This window comes from Conger conger, chromosome 7 (genome assembly GCF_963514075.1).
Source record: "Conger conger chromosome 7, fConCon1.1, whole genome shotgun sequence".
In the NCBI taxonomy this organism is placed as follows: domain Eukaryota; kingdom Metazoa; phylum Chordata; class Actinopteri; order Anguilliformes; family Congridae; genus Conger; species Conger conger.
Genome location: NC_083766.1, coordinates 53,035,250 through 53,056,072, shown reverse-complemented (window position 1 = coordinate 53,056,072; position 20,823 = coordinate 53,035,250). Strand labels below are relative to the sequence as shown.

The 20,823-nt window shown below is 47.0% G+C and overlaps 1 protein-coding gene across 1 annotated transcript in view; it reads right to left on the bottom strand.

Annotated features, from left to right (window-relative positions):
- Positions 1-20,823, bottom strand: part of LOC133132699 (cell adhesion molecule-related/down-regulated by oncogenes-like) — a 53,619-nt gene that overhangs the window by 8,934 nt on the left and 23,862 nt on the right. Inside the window, 13 exon segments of the mRNA XM_061248340.1 lie at positions 1,081-1,203; positions 3,949-4,054; positions 5,365-5,546; positions 6,282-6,488; positions 9,110-9,205; positions 9,915-10,089; positions 11,624-11,910; positions 13,294-13,632; positions 15,117-15,386; positions 15,816-16,106; positions 16,990-17,133; positions 17,338-17,484; positions 19,362-19,637. Coding sequence (XP_061104324.1) covers positions 1,081-1,203; positions 3,949-4,054; positions 5,365-5,546; positions 6,282-6,488; positions 9,110-9,205; positions 9,915-10,089; positions 11,624-11,910; positions 13,294-13,632; positions 15,117-15,386; positions 15,816-16,106; positions 16,990-17,133; positions 17,338-17,484; positions 19,362-19,637 — 2,643 coding nt within the window.

Below are 20,823 nucleotides of genomic sequence, written 5' to 3'. Positions count from 1 at the left end.
TTTATTCAGTTAGGGGAGAAGTCTCCAAACCTGTTCCTGAAGATCTACCATCCTATAGGTTCTCATTTCAACCCTAATTTGACACACCTGATTCTACTAATTAGCAGCTGTTGTAGTGCTTTGCACGAGGTGAGGTTTGGGTTGGAGTGAAAACCTACAGGACTGTAGATCTCCAGGAACAGGGTTGGGCAGCCCTGCTCTAGCTGTTGAATGAGGTGTGCTGTGTTTGGGTTGGAGTGAAAACCTACAGGACTGTAGATCTCCAGGAACAGGGTTGGGCAGCCCTGCTCTAGCTGTTGAATGAGGTGTGCTGTGTTTGGTTGGAGTGAAAACCTACAGGACTGTAGATCTCCAGGAACAGGGTTGGGAACCCCTAGGTAAGGGTTATTTATTATATTTTAGGGTTACTTTTTTAGTGGTCTTCTGCTGCTGTATCCTATTCCCTTCAAGGTGCAATGTGTTGTGTGTCGCTGTTCTAGATACCACTGTTGTAGTGTCGTTGTTATTTGAGTTACTGTCACCTTCCTGTCAGTTTTAACCAGTCCTGGCCATTCTCCTCTGACCTCTGTCATTAACAAGGCGTTTTCACCCATGCTTACTGGATGTTTTTTGCACAATTTTCTGTAAAGAGACTGTTGTGTGTGAAAACCCCTGGAGATCCCCAGTTTCTGAGACACTCAAACTGCCCTGTCTGGCCCCAACAATCATCCCACACTCAGTCGCTATGATCACATTTCCTCCCCATTCTGATGTTTGGTCTGAATAACAACTGAACCTCTTGACCTTGTCTGTATGCTTTTATGCATTGAGTTGCAGCCACATGATTGGTTGATTGGATATTTGTATGAGCTGGTGTACAGGTCTAGCTAATAAAGTGGTCACTGAGTGTATGCCTTATAACAAGGCCTGTCTTACACGGCTCGTTCCACACAGAGAAAAGTTTCATCAATGAGGAAATAGATAAAAATCAGATTTAAAAGTTTTCCAACTCTCACTGTCATATTTGGGCCGGGGTTCTAGCACATTCTGACAACCAGGAGCTTATGGCTGTCAGCTGTCCTGGTCTGCTTTCTCTCTCACCTTTAGTCTCGCAGATCATGACGTTGCTGTACTCGCTCTCTCCTCCGTCGTTGAAGCACTGCATCTTGATGTCGTAGGACGTCTCTGGCTGGAGCTGGCCAATCAGGTGCCACTGCTTGATGCCTGTAAGGGAGGGGCAAAGTAGCTTGTGACATCATCTCAACATTCCAAACCAATCCTATAACCACCCCATCTCTCTCTCTATCTCTCTCTCTGTCTGTCTCTCTCTCTCTCTCTCTCTCTCTCTCTATCTATCTCTCGCTCCCTCCCTCCCTCTCAGGAGGGCTTGCTCATAGCAGGGCACCAGACAGCCTCCTTATAAGGCCCCTGAGCGTTTGCTCTGGCCTGGTTCCAGTGTTGCCACTGAGCATGCTCACACCCGCACTGACACCACGGCCCTATGCACAAAGAACACCAGCAGCACACACACACACACCACTCCACGCACACACCCCACTGCACACTCATACAAACACACACACACACACACACACACCACTCACGCACACACCCCACTGCACACTCATACACACACACACACACACCACTCCACGCACACACCCCACTGCACACTCATACACACACACACACACACACCACTCCACGCACACACCCCACTGCACACTCATACACACACACACACACACACACACACACAAACCCCACTATACACACTTACATACATACACACACACATACCACTGCACACTCATACATACACACACACACACCACTCCACGCACACACCCCACTGCACACTCATACATACACACACACACACACACACACACCACTCCACGCACACACCCCACTGCACACTCATACACACACACACACCACCCCACTGTACACACTTACATACATACACACACACACATACCACTGCACATTCATACATACATATACACACACTCATACATACACACACACACACACACACACACCCCACTGTACACACTTACATACATACACACACACGCCCCACTGCACACTCATACATACACACACACACACACACACACACACACCCCACTGTACACACTTACATACATACACACACACACATACCACTGCACACTCATACATACATATACACACACATACATACCACTGGACAGATACGCCACTCCACACACACACACACACACATACCACTGAATACACACACACACCACTGCACACCACACACACACACACACACACACACATACATACATACATACATACACACACACAGACACTGGTGGCGTTCAGCCAGACATCCACACGTCAGCGGGACTCTTAAACGTCACACGACATCTCTTCTCTCATGGCCTGTAACTTCAGAACTTCAAACTTTGTGTAAGAAATGGCTCTTTTTTTGCTGAAACCCAAGGTTAGGATGTAAGCACGGCAGACAGTGAGACAGAGGATAAGTCTGTTATCCATCTTACGCATGTTTGCATTAGAGTGCTCTCTCAGAAGATGGATTCATGGCTCAGTGAATACAGGATGATTACAACATTATGGGCTCATCTCCGGATTATACGACATATCACCTGATTTCGTCATACCCCATATTCTCTCTCTCTCTCTCTCTCTCTCTCTCTCTCTCTCTCTCTCTCTCTCTCTCTCTCTCTCTCTCTCTCTCTCTCTCTCTCTCTCTCTCTCTCTCTCTCTCTCTCTCTCTCTCTCTCTCTCTCTCTCTCTCTCTCTCTCTCTCTCTCTCTCTCTCTCTCTCTCTCCCTCCCTCCCTCCCTCCCTCCCCTTGTAAAACAACCAGTCACTGCCGCTGTAAGCCACAGGGCTCAACAGGTAACAAAGCCCTCAACATGCTCAACACATACACGTACCTATACACGCAAACAGACAGACACGGACACACACACATGCACACAGACACACGCACGCACACACACACACAGACAGGCACATACACATACACAGATTATGTTTCCTTCCAAATGTTAAGCAAATTTCCAAAAAGTTGGAAAAAGAATGTGTGTTCCCATCAATTACCATTACACGAATGTTCTGAACACATGGATCTTTATGGACACATGGATATGCGGATAACTTATCCACCCATTTTTTGCAACATTCAGAAAAAATTCAGCTGTTTACACTCAAGCTCGGTTTTTACCCTTCCCGCCAGCGACCCCAGCCCCTTCACCCGGTTAGGGTTTCAGTTCCGGGCCATTAGTGAGCCCACTGTTTATTAAAGACACATTTTACACTGCCGCATTACCACGGCAACAGCATCTGTCGCACATCAATCGGCAGGGCGACCCCCTCGCCCGCTCACAGATTCCCAAAACGTCCCAGGTGTACTCACCCCTGGGATCACCCCGGCTACAACAAGAAATACTACACAAAAAACTTACAACTTACATAACTTACAAAGGTTTCCAAACACACCTGCTTTCCTGATATTGCACAAACAAGGGCTAGTGGCAAAGGGACATGACAGGGAGCCCGAAGGTTGGTGATTCAAGCCCCGGTGTAGCCACGATAAGAGCCACACGTTTGGCCCTTGAGCAAGGCCCTCCACATTGCTCCCGGTAGGATTGTCCCTGCTTAGTTTAATCAACTGCAAGTCGCTTCGGATAAAAGTGTCAGCTACATAACAAATTATTATGTATGTTTATTTACAAACACATTACATTACATTAATGCCATTTGGCAGACGCTCTTATCCAGAGCGACATACAGTTGATTCGACTAAGCAGGAGACAATCCTCCCCTGGAGCAATGCAGGGTTAAGGGCCATGGTTGTCCAACGGCTTATTGTGGCTACACCGGGTGATCGAACCACCGACCTTGCGGGGTCCCAGTCATGTACCTGAACCACTACGCAACAGGCCCCCCTCTGTGTGTTACGAAACTCACCTTCCACTACGTCCCGCTTGTAGTCGCTGTCGTTGTCACTGTCCGTGGGGCGGTAGTAGATGTAGAACCCCTGGATGGGGGTGTTGTTGTTACTGGAGGGGGTATACTGGGGGGGAGAGGGGGGGGGGGAGTTTAGCCAAAATCCTCATCAGGTTACAGGATGGTTAATACGGGCTAGCATGCTATAGCGTGTCATAGCAATGATCAAAACATTACACAAATTGGCATTCATATAGCGCCTTTACCCAAAGTGCTGTACAATTTATGCTTCTCATTCACCCATTCATACATGCACTCATACACCAACGGCGTTTGGCTGCCATGCAAGGCGCCAACCAGCTCGTCAGGAGCATTTGGTCTTGCCCCACAAGCAAATAAGTCAAAATATCTCAGCTTATTGGCAATCTTTTTGTCTAATTTAGCAAAAAAAAAGTCAGAAATAAAATTAAGTGTAAATATAGGACTAAATGCTTATTAAGATTGACTTATTTTTGGGGGTTTTTGGAGTGCTTGTTTGTGATCAGCATGGAAGGTCTATGAATGCTAAATACAGAGGGTGAGCTGAACAGGGCCGATAAGGTAAACAGTACCTCTGTTTCCCTGTTCTTCTGAGGGATAAATACAGGCAGTGCCGAACGCTACACAGAGCCAGCTAATCTCTGAGCGTCCTGGCTCTAATCGCAGCCGGCTGGAGCAATCGGGATGTCTGATTGGGCACCATTTTCCCGGTCTTAATGGCCATATAATGGACGGCATCATCAAGACTACAATCAGACCAGCGTGGAAAAGGAGCGGTTTGGAAACACTACCAGGCCGTCCGCTGCATTACTCACTGGCCTGGGTCAAAGGAGCACTTTAACTGCCAGAAAAAGTTCACAAATACACCAGCTTTGAGAGTCTTCATTAATCATGTTATTACTGAACACGTATTGTCATATGAAGGAAGTATGTTGTTCTGGATGTTGGTGCTCTGCAGGAGTTTTACTGGCATCTAAAGCAGGGACCATCAAATCACAGTCCTCAAGGGCCGAGAACTGCTGATTTCCACCCCCTTTACCCGGGAGTCAGGAGTGAAGAGTGTTGTACTGTGAGTTAATGACTAGGGAGAGAAGAAAACGAGGACCGGAGTCTGGATTCGAGGGCCAGATTGGCTTACCCAAGTCCAGACCTGGGTTAAATACGTAATTGTTTTCGATCCAAATACTTTCCTATGCTTGCCTGGAGACAGCCAAGAGGACTAGAACTTTTCCGAGAGTATTTCAAAAGTTCAAATTCACCAGACAAGCTCGGTAAAGCATAGAGAAGTACTTGAATCCGAAACAATGACGTATTTGACCCAGGTCTGCCCGAGTCTGATACACTGCCCGCGTTCCTACCCCTCTCCCTCTAGTGGTGGGCGGTGGCGTTGCGACTCACGGTCCATCGCAGCATGATCTGCGTGTCGCTGACCGCGTCCGTGGAGGAGATGTGAGGCCCGGCGACCGGGCGGTTGGAGAACGGCGGGCTGACCGCAGACACCGGGTACGGCCTGGAGGCGGCGCTGTGGGGGCTCTCCCCGTACATGTTCATGGCCATCACCCGGAACCGGTAGGTGGAGCCTGCAGGGAGGGAGAGCGGGGCAAAGAACTATAAACGATAACTATAACGATAATAATGTTAGCACACGCACTGGTGAACAATAATGTTCTGTAAATAGGCACTTTGAACATGAAGCCTTGTAATTCCGGATGGATTTTCATTGGCTCTCAGTGTTTCTATCGTTTACGCAGCTGGAAAAACGTTCCCTGAATGTGATCCCAACGATATTGTTTGTTACTGCCATTGTTGTTATAGTTGGGGCATACTGTGTCATGGAATAAGGTTACATTAATTGGCATTGCCAAACGTAGTTGTTAATTAATGCACTACTGAAAAGTTAATCTGCACAGTTTGTGTATGTATGTGAACATCATTAATTCACATTAACAACATTAGTTAATGCCAATTCATACTGGAATGAAAAAACAGTTAACGTATGTATTTGTTAATGGTAAACTAATGAACTATATATACTGTACGTATAACTAATGGTTTATCCTATAGTTTTCTAATGTATAAACATTAATGTAACGGATGCATTAGTTGTTAAAAAATACATGAAATAATGAGAAGTTAATTTCATACTAATTTCTTTGTACATCATTAACTGAAGTTAAAAACTACATTAGTCAATGCCAATTAATGTACCCTCAGTGTAAAGTGTGACAGAGAGGGTTTTTCAGAGAGTGTGAAATGAGTGTGAGAACGTGCCGTTCGTGCACTAGCCCGGCGCTGCCAGGCGGCCATCTCCTCACCTGGCTCCAGGCTGCGCACCTCCACGGACAGCTTGAGGGGGGAGATGTTGTTGGCGGCGGTGACCCACTCCGCACTGCGGCCCTGGCGCCGGTACTCCACGCGGAACGCCGTGATCGGAGAGCCCCCATTGGCCCGGGGAATCCACGTGACGTACACCGAGCTCTCCGTCGCCATGGAGATCGTGGGCCGGTCCGGGGCCTCTGGCACTGGGGGCACAAGCGTTTGGAGGGTGAGCTTCAGAACCACTGAGTACATCAATCAAAATCTGAACCAATCAGAGACTGAGCTACAGAATCATTGTGACACATCAAAATCTGAACCAATCAGAGGCTGAGATTCAGACCCACTGAGACACATCAAAATCAGAACCAATCAGAGGCTGAGATTCAGACACACGGAGACACAGCAAAACCAGTCAGAGACTCAGACTCATTGTGACACATAACATTTTAAGAGCTTTTGATCCATTACGACAAATCAAATCAAAACCAATCCGAAGGCCAGACCTTGTGGCCAGACGTATTGTGTACCAAATCTGTATGAATACACCTGACCTGGAAATACTCCTCCACTGCATTTCTAGCAGAAAAATCTCAGATATTCCGTGTGGATACAGCACAGAAAACATGAAAAATATACATACATATTTGACCCAGGTCAGATTTATGCTAGCTGAAGAGGCTATGTCTGCATTCCTTCCTGGCTATTTAAAGCAGCTGCGGTCCCTCTTTAAATTGTTGAGGGCTTAGGGACGTCTAGTGATGTTTTCACATTGGCTCCGTCTCCCCCAAGGCACGAATGTCGCTTGCCTCTCATTTGCTCCAGATAAAAGAGAACATCTGTGACTTACAGAAAACCGTTGCTTCATTTGGCAGTGCTGTTGTTGAGATTCTGAAATTTCACACATAAAGGGCTACCTGCATGTAGCTTGATGACTTAAAGTCACAGGCCAGAGAAGAAATGTTTTCACCCCCGTATGTAGCCTCTATGATAACAGTATCCGCTGTAACACCTCGATTCTCACATACCTCGCGAAATAATAAGGGCTGCTTCAACGGAAGGCCAGCAGCTGCCTGTTAGCCAAAAGCTAAAATCACCCGGAGTAATGTTCGGACCCTTTTATGTGAGGAAGATAAATAATCACGCTGACTCCAGGTAGGAAGCTCAGGTTCACAAGGCCACATACAGTACAGGACGGTATAGCGCGGGGGCAGAGAGTACTTACTGTTCAGACTCTGAGCCAGAGAGACAGGCGGGGAGAGAGTGTGAGAGGAGAAGAGAAAGGGTTAGTGAAGGGATTAGCAGCACGACCGCCAACGCAGGCATCAAGGCACAGTGCACAACACAACGCACAATCACAGACAAACTGGGACAACAAAGACACACACACAGAACAGTTTATGTGAGACTCCTTACCCGGACACCGCCACTGGGACTAGCCCCAAATAAGAGAATATGTAATAGATATAATGTCAACATAAAACAAAAATTAAGTTAGCATTTGTGTTAAACATGTACTAATTGTAACACCTTCCTACATGCATGAGTTCAAGCTTACATAATTGAGCAGTTATGTACAGTATCTTACTGTTGGACATTTTATGATTAGCTTGAACACTTATTTCCAATAGTTTTATACATAAATGATCATATTCGTGTGAAAAACCATGTTTTTTGGCTTGTATTTCAAATTGCTGATGGCCACAAAATGTTGTTAGCACGCGTGGTCAAGATAACGGTTTTGAATACATTTTTTAAATTAAAATGGCTCAAGGTTTTTGGAGTCCTAAACTTCATCTTTGAGCAGAATATTTCCGTAAGTTGTGCCAGTACTGTGTGTGCGTGCCCTTGCCCTTCCTATACGAGCACTCTGAATCAGCTCACTCACTGGCCAGTCCCTGCACAGAACCTGAAGCAGAAACTCACCCGGGGGAACATTCCAGCAAGTACGAGAGACAAAACAGACACTGTCTAAACATTTCACACTGTACCACCCGTTCAAGGGAGCTGGCAGAGCCTACCAGGATCTAGGGCCAAATTCCAGGGACGAAGCGAGCTGCCTGGCACTTTCATATTTCAACAGAGAGGCAGCTAGGCAACCGCTCATTTTAACCTTATTCTGTCAGTGCAGTGATGTACGGTCGAACGGCAGCACCTGGGGCAGCGGTGGTAGCAGAGTAACACTGCAAAAGGCCTGTCTTAACAAGTGTTTTCGTCTTGTAATGAGACCTCAAATCTCTTTTTTTTTTCCAAGTACAAAATATTAGCATGTTTGAAGCTACTTCTTGCTGGTCAGCTGTCTCAGCTTACCTGAGCTTATCTTAACTTCTTTTGGCAATCTAAATATAAAGCTGAAATAATTGTTATGGCTTATTTTTTTGGTTGTACAGTGTAGACAACCAGAAGGTTTGAGGTACAAAGCCTACGGTGGCACTTGAGCAAGGTACTTGCTTCAGGAAATACAATTATGTAGGGGTAGAAATATCCATGGATAAATAAAGCATGCAAGTGGTGCAAAAACCGTATAACCTTTAACTAGGATTGTCCTACATACATACATAGGATTGGCTTATGGTGATTTCTCCCATTAAGAGAGCACTTGAAGGCAGAAGAAAGCTGGCCTCTCCTCCCAGTCACAGTGATACAACATAACACTGAGCTAGGACTGATCAGTTGGCAGGGGTATAGAAGCCCCACTTTCTGCTCTTCAACAAACTTTCTTTCCCATGGCGATGCTTTGAATGTTCAGCAAACACATCCTTATTTAAAGGAAGGGAAACGAGAGCAGAGGATTGTGGGGGCAACGCGTGATCAACTGGGTCCTTACCGGTGTCGTGCACAACCACCCCGAAGTGAGTGTTGGAGCTGTCAGGGACGGACAGAATCGGGGGCTTGGAGGGGTTCTTGTTGGAGGAGATCCTCTCTGGGGAGAGACAGAGAGAGAGGGCACACAACGTCAGTTTGAAGCGTTACTCCTGTAGACGAAAAAAAAGAGAGAGCCAACCCGATCTGTAAACAGGCGTTTGATTTAAACCTCGCAGGAATTTTGAACCTTCCAAAGCCAGCCGCTCGGCTTGAATAACGACCGTAGCAGACCCGCTCAAAGATTTAAAAAACAATCCTATGTAGGGCCTTTTCTGGAGGCCGGAGCGCTCTATGGTGCGTTCGTTCGTCGAGCTCGCACTCACTATAGAGCGTACATAGGAACCGGAGAGGGTGAAGCCTAGCAGGACGTAACTGGAAACATCCACTACTATGCAGGCATAAGGCGAGGGCAAAAGAGCTTGCTGCCCATTAAACTGAATGTTTTGAATTTCAAAATGGCATCAAGGAAGCTTTGCCTTCAAAAGTCTGATATTCCCAATTCACTTTAACGGGAGCTCCAATGTTTTGCCCTCAACCCACGCAGTACAGTCTACAGTAGGTTAAGTGTGCTTGCCTATCTAGTTAAGCATTTCAGGCCCAAGCCCAATATGAAGCTCAAAACAAAATCCCTAGGGGGTTTTGGCTTTGGTCGAGAAAATTGAGCAGGGTTTTAACAGGGCCTCAAAATAATAGCATAGCAGCCATTTTGATTGGTTGAAAGGGCATTGGGGCTGAAAGGGTTAAACACGCGTGTCCCAGGCACTCACCCTTGCCGGTGCGGAAGGTGAGCATGGCCGGCTGCCCCTCTCCGGCCAGACTGCGGGCGACCATCAGGACCTCGTACAGACTGGAGGGCTCCAGCTCCGACAGACGCAGCGTCTTCTCGCTGCCCGGCACGCGCACTGTGTGCCAATCGCCAACCATGTTCCCCGCGTCGTCCAGCTGGGAGCCAGGAAACACGCCGCGCCCACGGGGAGAGAGAGAGGACAGGAGGAAGACAGAAGAGGGGAATGTTACGATCCGTTCTCCCCCTCCGAGGGCTCGAGACGGCAGCCTCTGGAACAATAGCCTGAAAGTGCGGTCGCATTTTTCCAGCCCCTTGCACAATAGGGCCCGCTGTTCGAGCGGCCGTAAACAAGTATAATAACTTTTGTCATGCTTGACGCGTTCCTGGAGTAAACAGGCTTTGAGACAGCCAACACCTCCCCCGGAGGACCCCAACCTCTCCCCCCCCCACCCCCCCAACCACCCTAAAACTGCACCCCTCCCATTAATGACCAGACTGGACAAACATTTCCCCTGGGTGCTCTCAGAAGTCACGTTGACCCACCGCTACCCCCTTATATTATTGCGCACTGGAAGACATCTTTATCCAGGGTGACTTAAGCGCAATTGTTTTCGCATACTGCACATTCTGCAGCGCAGTAGGAATTACAGTCGGAATTTATACCGGTGAAGTGCTTCTCTTCTGCACAGAACAGATATGTCCCGCCAGGGATCTGAACCCATGACCTGCTGTTTCATATTGCAGTGTAACTAATACGCTCTGCTCTGCCCTAAGGATCCATTCTTGTCTGTAAGTATGCTTTTTACAAGCACTTCATCCACTCCAGCGCGCTTTTTCAGCCCCGTTTGTTTTCCGCGTATAAGGCCACTGATTTTATTTTTCACTTTTAAAGTGAGATGTTTAACTGAAGCTACGCTGGTTAAGTACTGTACTGTACCTCCCTTTGTGCATAGCAGAACCATACCATGGCATCAATCCTTTTTATTAGAATTCACTTCCTATGCAACAGTGTAGTTACTATGCAACTCTCTTTTGTCTGATGAATTGCAGCTAGAATATATACTATGCAGAATTAAAAAGTATGTTTGTCACTGGTCTAATGCTGTAAAGAACTTAAAATAGTCTAATAGTGTTCTTATTTAAAAATAGATTTGCTAAATAAAATGGTAAAGGACGACAAGCTGGCTGTAGTGGTTGGCCACTACAGGATATATAGTGGATATATACTAATGCACAATCAGTGGGTTTTAGTGCTTTGTTAGATCCAAATAAAGGGACACGCTGTCCATTTTAGGTTTGTCAACTAAGAGCAATAATTATAATAATTATTTTGTCAAAGATGAATGGAAGCCAACCCTCTCTGAAATAAACAGAACAAATTGAATTCATTCAGAGAGCCAGGACAGATTATCCTTGCGAAATCCGTTCTAATTCAGTATTCAGTGTAACCACATAGGAACTTCAACTCACTTTAGGAGTTACATTTTGAATTTAATTTGAGCATTTTTGAGTCATAGTGTACCCCCCCCCCCCCCTTTCACTTCAACTCACCACCCTAATCCAACTCTCTATACATACATTTACACTTAGACACTGACCTAGCATCGTGAAACCTCTGAGTTATGAGGGCCAGTCCTCTAACCTTAATACTACGCGAGTTTGAACCACCTAAAAGCAGGCGTGGCTCACCTTGCGGTACTTCACGAAGTAGGCGCTGATAGGACTGCTCCAGTCCCGCCCCGGCCGCCACTCCAGGTCGTAGACGTCGGGCTTGTACGTCTGGGGCGGGCTGGTGATGATTGGCGCCTCCGGAGGGGGCAGCTCACTGGTCCTCTCGCTGGGCAGGGCGTGGCCGTCCCCCGGCTCCTCCTCCTCCTCCTCCTGTAAAAACGGCTCCTCCCCCTCGTCGTTCTGGATGGGGTGGATCGACAGCTCGGCGTCCGTGGCAACGCCCAGGGTGGTCATCTCCAGAGGTTCTGTGAGGGAAGAACGGTGGGGGGAAAAAAATCTTATTGGATTCAGCGACACCGTAAAGCAAATCCAATTACTCCGAGGTTTGATTTGGAGCGCTCAGGTAATTGAAATCAATAGCTTAAACAAAGGCACAGACAACAGCCAACTTTATTTCTTTCCAACTGCAATGGCACTGAAAATAGTCTCTCTGTGAAAATTACTCTTGTTTTTTTTCATCTTCTAACCACAGCGGACCCAGAAAAAAACAGATGACGAATGTGAATGCGAAGGGACGTGTTTTTTTGTGGGCTCTGAGAACATTACTCCGGAAAAGTCTGCAGAAAATCTCCAGATTATGACAGAGTGCGAGCTCGTTCCCCGTCAAGGTTATTCATTCAGGTTGTGGAAGTGGACCGCCACTCCATGAATCAGGAGCCCGCTCCGACTTTCACTGGCTTTCCTGGAGTTCAGGAACGCGACATTGGACAAGCTCGCAACATAAAACTTAAAAATCATAAAAACCTGGGTTTGTACACGAGCAGATAGAGTATAATAACGCTTTGTTTGCTTTTCTCATTATACATGCACTGGAGCTAGAATGGTACACCAGGGAAATTTTGCAAGATGGGAACTATATTATGTCTGACACTGGCTTGCTGGCAGAGGAGAAACTGAATTTTTTCGGGGTGCTTAGGAGATAGTATACGTGTGGGCCTCAAGCTGGGGGGGTGTTTGGGGGTACTTCGCTGGAGTCTTACCAGCTACGAGTACGAAAATGACATTTTCTACACAAGCAGACGGAAGAGAAGATTAAAGCGGTTGGGTTTGCCGTCGGTGAGGGAGCCCCGGGCCCTGGGTTTTGGAAGGTTTTTGGTGTGCGCTGCGGGTTTATTTTACAAAACAAACAGCCCTGGAGCTGGTAACTCTAAACGAGGCCTCGGGCCTATGGCCAGCTGCCGTGCATTCCACACACCGGCCATTAAAATACCAGAGGGACCCAGACCCCTGCACAACCTCCACCCCCACACACTCCAGCCTCTCCATCTCCCTACGCACCCTCTTCCTCCCCTTCACCTCCTCCTCGCCCCCACCCCCCTTCATCTCCTCATCCTCCTCACTGTCAGCTCCGGCCAAAGTTGGGGCTCAGCAATTTATTTATTTTTCCACAGGAGACAGTTATGGCAGGCACAAACAAGCTAAATATATTAGCTATTCAGCTACTATTATATTATCAATTAGCTAATCATATGAGCTAATTGTATAAACATGCTGTTTTGTTGCTGAATATTCAGTTAGCACAAATGCTAATGGGGCAGAAGACTTCAAAGGCAGTTTATTGGATAGTCTTGTCAATAACAGCAGAGCTACTGACACTGCTAATTTAAGGTAGTTTGGAGCTGACGTACCAACGGTGAGAACAGCCTCTGCCTGCACGGAGCCCAGCTCGTTGGAGGCTTCGCAGATGTATTTCCCAGCATGGGCAGGGGTTACAGCCTGGATGTAGAGTGAGCTGCTCCCAGGCCGAGACATAGTGAGGTGGGGAGGGCCGTCACCGGGGGCCCTGGCTGCGGCCTGCGGGGGCTGGAGCAGGCGGGCCGGATGCGTGGCGATGGGGCCGGAAGCATCGTACCAGCGGATAACCGGCAGGGGTTGACCGCTGGCGTTACAGGACAGGAATACGTCGTCCCCCTCCTGATAGCTACCACTTAAAGGTGGGGACAAGATGGCGGGTTTGGAGCTTGGACCTGAAGGACCAATGCAGAAGGACAGATAGAGACAAGAAGTTACACCATTCCCTTTTTCCAATCATAACAATACTACAGGAGATGATCAGATATATGAATGATCTGAACCTCAGAATACAAGTCAATTACACAGTAAAATTAAAATAAAATCACATTTTAATGAGATTCTGGCTTCATTATTGGTTATTAACTGAAATGTTTATTGCAGCCATAAAAACCGAGCAGCCCATTTAAAAGCGTAAGGCTAAAGTAATGTAAGTAATGATTCTTAGGCCATTTTAGTACTACTGCGGCAGAGTTCTCCTGTTTTATTTGAAGCATTTATAATGTTGTTAAGTGGCGGACATTTTATCCGAAGCGACTTACAACAAGCGCATTACTACACACGGTAAGCAGACACCAGAGATATAGAAAAGCAAGCACTGTCAAGTATACAAACGTCGAATAGCAACCGATATGGCAATCCTGGGTATATTTAGCTGGTTTTAATTACAAGTGCATGCCAGTGCTTTTTCCTACTGCATGGGAAAGAAGCCTACAAACATGGGAGAAAAGAGCAGCACGTTCTTTCCAGAATCTTCCATGATGATTAAGGGGCAGTTGACTGATTCCTTTATTTAATCACTTGCCAGATAAGAAAGGCAGTTTGGGCTTAGCGGCGCAGATGGAGCTGATGTGCCCGTAAATCAGAGGAAAGGGGGGCTGGGTCTGATGTTGACAGCCGGGGTGGTCTGTCCTCCATCTTAACCTTGCCCAACCACTCCCAGAATTCCGCTGACCGAGGGCTTCTCCCTGACGGAACGCTCGGAGCGCGCTCTCATGGTCAATGTACCCCTCCCCTCGCCCCCCCGCCCCCCCCGGCATTCAAAACAAAAATTTGAGCCCGAACTGGTCAGTGTAGCTTCTCCTACACGTGACACTTTAACCCTTTGCTTTACTGAGGGAACAGCTTAAGTGCTTGTAAAGGACAGGCGATTCATCTTATGCAAGAACCGTGTGGTTTGGGGCAACCGCCTGCTCTAGCCCAGCACTGAAACACCCGATTCAACAAACAGACTAATCAGCTAATCAGCTAATCAATGGCTCGACTTGCACTAGCCAGTAACAAAAGCATGCACCCACACCAGTCTTCCTCATGTACATTACATTACATTGCAGTTATTTAGCTGACACTTTTATCCAAAGTGACTTACAGTTGATTACACTAAGCAGGGTTAAAGGCAATGTGGGGTTAACGGCCTTGCTCTAGGGCCTAACAGCTGTGCAGATCTTATCGTAGCTACACCGGGGCTTGAACCAGCAACCTTTCGGGGCCGAGTCATGTACCTTCACCACTAGGCTATAGGCTGAACCGAATGTGAAAATCTGGCCTGGAGATAGATTAATGCCTCAGCACTGGAATGCTTTCAAATGAAAGGAATCCCTTTGATTTGCGGTTCCAGGCATCCATCCTGCACTGGTCTTGAAGTGCCAAGACTGCATACCTGATTGGACGGTGAGTGTACCAGCAGACTGGGCCCGGCCAATCCCATTGTCCAGCAGGCATTGGTACACGCCCTGATCTTGAGACGTCACCGCGGCGATGCGAAGGGAGGAGCCGGAGACCTGGTGGCGGTTCGAGGAGCTGATTGGGTTGCCGTTGAAGAGCCAGGTGATGTTGGGGGCGGGGTTTCCCTTCGCCGCGCAGACGAATCGTACGGAGGAACCGGAGGTAACGGATTGATCCGACAACCCCCGCAACACGGAGGAAGGCTCTAGAAAAGAGAAGGACCGTGCTGGGTTAGACATTGATACGTGTAATTACTGTAAAGGGACAAAAACACATAACTTCATAATTTCACAGACTACTAGTGAAAAATACAGAAACTACATCTTGGCCCTGCTTAGTCTAATCAACTGGAAGTTGCTTTGGATGAATGCATCAGCTAAATAACTAACGTTATGTAACATATCTCACTGAAATAAATGTCTGCACAACTGTATCCAATTTTTAGATAATAATTTAATGGGCATCCCCCCGTTCCCTTTTCTTACTAAAATTTCTTATCCATTTCCATTAACCAATGATCTCTCTCATGCACACTTTTGATAGTACTGTATCTTCTTCTACATATGTATTGTAATATAAAAACAGGTGGATTCATAAGAGGATTCTCATACAGGCATTGGTAAATGCGACCTACCGAACACATTCACAGTGTAGTTGGCGCTGACCACGCCCCCCGCCTCTCTCTGGGTCAGACATTGGTAGTTCCCGGCGTCACTCAGCTTCACAGACGTTAAATGGAGGTTGTTGTGTAGCAGCGTATGGCTAGCTCCCAGCACCACGTCCTGTCCATCCTTTACCCAGCGGGCAATGGGGTAGGGACGCCCCGCCAGGACGCACTCCAAGGTTAAGGACTCGGACCGTACCGCGTTCAGGGTCAGCAGGGTGACGGGAAACACAATCCGAACCTTGGAGGGTCCATCTGAACCTGTGGAATGGGGGGGGAGGTTCACAGCTCAACATAGATTCTTTTGACTAAGAACAACCTCTGTGCCTGTATTCCTTCAGTCCTTTCTGCTTCTTAACTACAGCTGCGTCCCGTTGTGTCAGTTCATTTCTACGGTAATTACTGTACAGTCACATAAGTAGTGTGACCAAGGAGTACACTGCAAAAACCAAACAATAAGTCAAACTCAAAAAATGTTTTAGTCTTAAACAGTAAGTGGACTTCATCGTATTTCTGTTACTTTTTTACTAAATAAGATCAAAATATTGCCAATGAGGTGTGACGGTTTGACTAATTTCAAAATTTCCCAGTGGGGTAAGAAAATTTAGCAAGCAAACAGTAACTTATATATTAATATTTTCTACTTAAAAATAAGATTTTGAGACACATTACAAGACTAAAACACTTGTTAAGACTTTTTTTTGCAGTGTATTGCTCTTGGTCAGTGAATTTTCAGAAGACGCTTCAAAGAGTAAGTCAGAATGTTCAATATTAAGAAGGAGGAGTGGAGTAACTGGCAAAGCTTGAGAGTCAGTGGGCTTAGCCTTATTTGAGGACACAGAACTGAACAAACATGGCCGTCTTTTCATTACGTGTTAATACCACCGGGAATTTAAAACACCTGTAATAACTACTAAATTCCAAAGCTGTCAAAACTACTCTGGGCGGCGATGAATAAAACTGAGTCTAAAGAGTCATAACTGTGTTAAAACATTACCTCAGCTAAATGCCCAATTTGGTAAATTACAGTTGGGGAAAATGTGGGACATGAAGACATGGCTTCAAACTGACACACCCAGCGTTGGGCTAGGGGAAGAAAGGGGGGTAGAGGGATTGTGTCACACCGAAATGCTTCCTGACTCACGTTTTACAATCAATCTGGTGCCGTGGGCCTCCACCCTGGCCTCCCTGGTGATGGGGTTGAATGCGCCACACTTATATGTTCCCTGGTGCCTCGAGGACACAGACACTATCTGAAGGTTCCCAGATGGGAGGATTAAATATTCACCTGAGGAAAAAAAACAGGGAAAAAGAGAAGAAGAAAACAAGGAACATTAGCATGCGATCTGAGAGTCAGTCAGGCAAACGTGTTTGTTTAAAGCATTGTACTTTTCCAGCGACCTTCGACCGCATTGAAAACCCAGAGAAAGATATGGTTCGGCTGGTATTCTAGCAATGTGAAAAACCAATAGAGCTGCCGTGCCGTGCATACCTGCGGACTGTTCCAGCCACTCTCCCCGAACCCGCAGACGAGGCAGGGCAGGGGGGTCGCTGTGGGGCAGGGGGCACTCTACCAGCGCCGTCCCGCCTTCTTCTACTGCCAGAGAGCGCTTCTGAGACTCGCCGAACTCCGAGATACCTGCATGCAGTGGGACACGCCTACCGTTAACCCTCAGAGCAACGCAACACGCAAATACAGACCTACTCCCAGCACCACAGTCCAACAGTCCGATACAGTCCAACTCTCAGCAACACACTATCTCACGAACACTTATTAACCACATTATGTCTCTAAAATGCTAGCTAACTATGACAGCTGACCAGGTTGACACAAGGGTTAAATAAGTCCACCCATCTTTCCTGTATGTGTTTTGCTAATAACCGAATGGGGACTTGAATTTAACTATGAATTATGAGCCTGTGTTGGGTCTCCAGTTGGAGGTGGTGATTCACGCTCAACTGAACGGTGAAACTTAAAGCCTTGGCTAAACCTGATTTTGTAGCTGGGCGTGTAGCGGAGACCAATGTCACAACCTGTACCTTCCCTTTCAACAGTAATATCATACTACAGTCATGGTCCTGCTAGTTTATAAAAAGCCCTAATGCTGGGCCGAGGAACAGATGCTGCATCTATCAACTATCGCCATGACTGGGTCTCAAGGACAGTGGCTAAGGAGAGTAACCAATACAGCCCCCCTCCCCAACCACGCCCTCCCCCCTCCTCCCCTGGAGCACTCAGACCCACAGGAAACACACAAGCTCATTAAGGACCCGGTCTGAGAGGTGTCTGGCGCTTTGCCCGAGAAAAATCCTGCCACTTCCTCTTCCCCCCCCCCCGGGCAGGGCTGATGACACGCGTGGCCCCGTGTCACGGACGCGACACACAGCTATCCACTTATCACAGGAACTTCCCCTCTTGTACGTGCGTGTGTGTGCGTCTGAGTGTGTGTGTGTGCGTGTGTGTGCGTTGTCTGAGACTTTTCAACAAAAAACACCCTTAAATCAAAAATGTTCAACAATACGAAAAAAACATGTTGATGAAAAAAAAAGTTTCTTTTTAAAATGAAAAGCAGTCTATAGGAATTTCACAGGTGCCTAAAGGATTTAAGGCATTTCAATTATTTAACCGCACTGGAACACAGACCGATTCCAGGGAATTCACTCTTTATGGAGAATTTTCTGTTTATTCATTTAATATTGTTTATTTCATGAGCAGAGTGCAACTGAACTAATCGCGCAGTGTGCTGTGGGCATGTCCTACTGTGGTGAGCTGTCCCAAGGAACCATGTCACTCTAGTGTGTGGATTTAGGTGTGTTGGGTAGAGGCCTGCCTGAAGACAGAGGGGGGAGAGAGGGAGAGAGAGAGAGAGAGAGAGACAGAGACAGATAGGCAGAGAGAGTAAAGGTAAAGAAAGGGATAGAGATAGAGAGAGGGAGGGAGAAAGAAAGACAGCCAGAGAGTGCAAGAGACAGAAGGTAATTAAGAGAGCAAGAGAGGTAGGAGACAGAGAGCTGGAGACAGAGAAACAGAGAGAAAGAGACAGAGACAGAGAGGAAAAAGTGAGTGTGTGAGAGAAAGGGAGAGAGACAGAGTGAGTATGTGTGCGTGAGAGAGAGAAAGGGAGAGGGTGTGTGTGTGTGTGTGTGTGTGTGTGCGCGCGTGTGAAAGAGAGCCAGAGGGAGTTGTTTGTATTCATATTCCGATTCCTTTCTACGTGTATGCTTTGGCAATATATACAAATGTATTTCATGCCAATAAAGCCCTTTGAATTTGAATTTTGAGAGAGAGAGAAAGACAGAGAGATAAACAGACTGCAAGACAGACAGAGAAATACAGAATCGGAAACAGAAAGAGAGAGACAGACAGACAGAGAGATACAGAAACAGAAAGAGAGAGACAGACAGACAGATACAGAAACAGAAAGAGAAGGAGAGAGAAACAGAAAGAGACAGAGAGATACAGAAACAGAAAGAGAAGGAGAGAGAAACAGAAAGAGACAGAGAGAGTCTCAGTACCTGCGATGGTGACGAGTGCAGCACTGCTGACGATGGCTCCAGACGGGCCCTGAGCCACACACTGGTACAGCCCCTCCTGTTCGGGCTGCAGGGAGGGGAGGGTGAGGGACCCGGACCTCAGCCTCACGCCCGCCGCCACGCCCGGCTCCAGGCTCCGCCCCATGAATCGCCACGACAACCGCGCCGAGGGGGGGCGGGCCGAGCAGCGCAGGTGGACCACGCCCCCCCGCCGCTGCGCCGTGGAAACGGGCTCCGAGCGGAAGGACAGGGGTACGGCTGAGAGAGACACACACACATTCACTTATACCGCACACACCTTTACATACACCTCACACACCTTCACTAATACACCTCACACAGACAATACATACACACTGAACACACAGTGCAGAAGGACAGGGGTACGGCTGAGAGAGACACACACACATTCACTTATACACACCTTTACATACACCTCACACACCTTCACTTACATCTCACACACCTTCACTTACACCTCACACACCGTACACCTCACACACCTTCACTTACACCTCACACACCTTACGCCTCACACAGACAATACATACACACTGAATACACAGTGCAGAAGGACAGGGGTACGGCTGAGAGAAACACACACACCTTAATTTATACCGCACACACCTTAATATACACCTCACACACCTTACGCCTCACACAGACAATATATACACACTGAACACACAGTGCAGAAGGACAGGGGTACGGCTGAGAGAGACACACACATTTACTTACACACACCATTACATACACCTCACACACCTTCACTTACACACACACACCTTCATTACACACACCTTATACCTCACACACCTTCATTACACACACCTTATACCTCACACACCTTCACTAATACCTCACACACCTTCACTTACACACACACACCTTCACTAATACCTCACACACCTTCACTTACACACACACACCTTCACTTACACACACACACACATTCACTTACACACACCGTACACCTCACACACCTTCACTTACACCTCCCACAGTAAATACATACACACTGAATACACAGTGCAGAAGGACAGAGGTATGGCTGAGAGAGACACCCACACCTTCACTTACACCTCACACAGACATACACTGCAAAAAATGTGTGTCTTTACAAAGGTTTTTAGTCTCATAATAAGACTTATGATCTTTTTTTTTCTCCCAAGTGAAATATTACCCCGTTTTAAGGTTAGGTTTGCTTGAAGAGTGAAATGTTCTCATTCCATTGGCAAATCTTGAAATGAGTCAAACTGTCTTACCTCATTTGGCAAAACTTTCAGCTTATTTAGCAAAAAAGCATAATAAATGAAAGTCTCAATATAAGTACTAAAATACTTGGTGAGATTGACTTCTTTTTCGTTTTTTTGCAGTGTACAAAGTGTATACACACATATACATACAAATAAACTCTGCGTTGCCATGGTTACTGGAGTTGAGC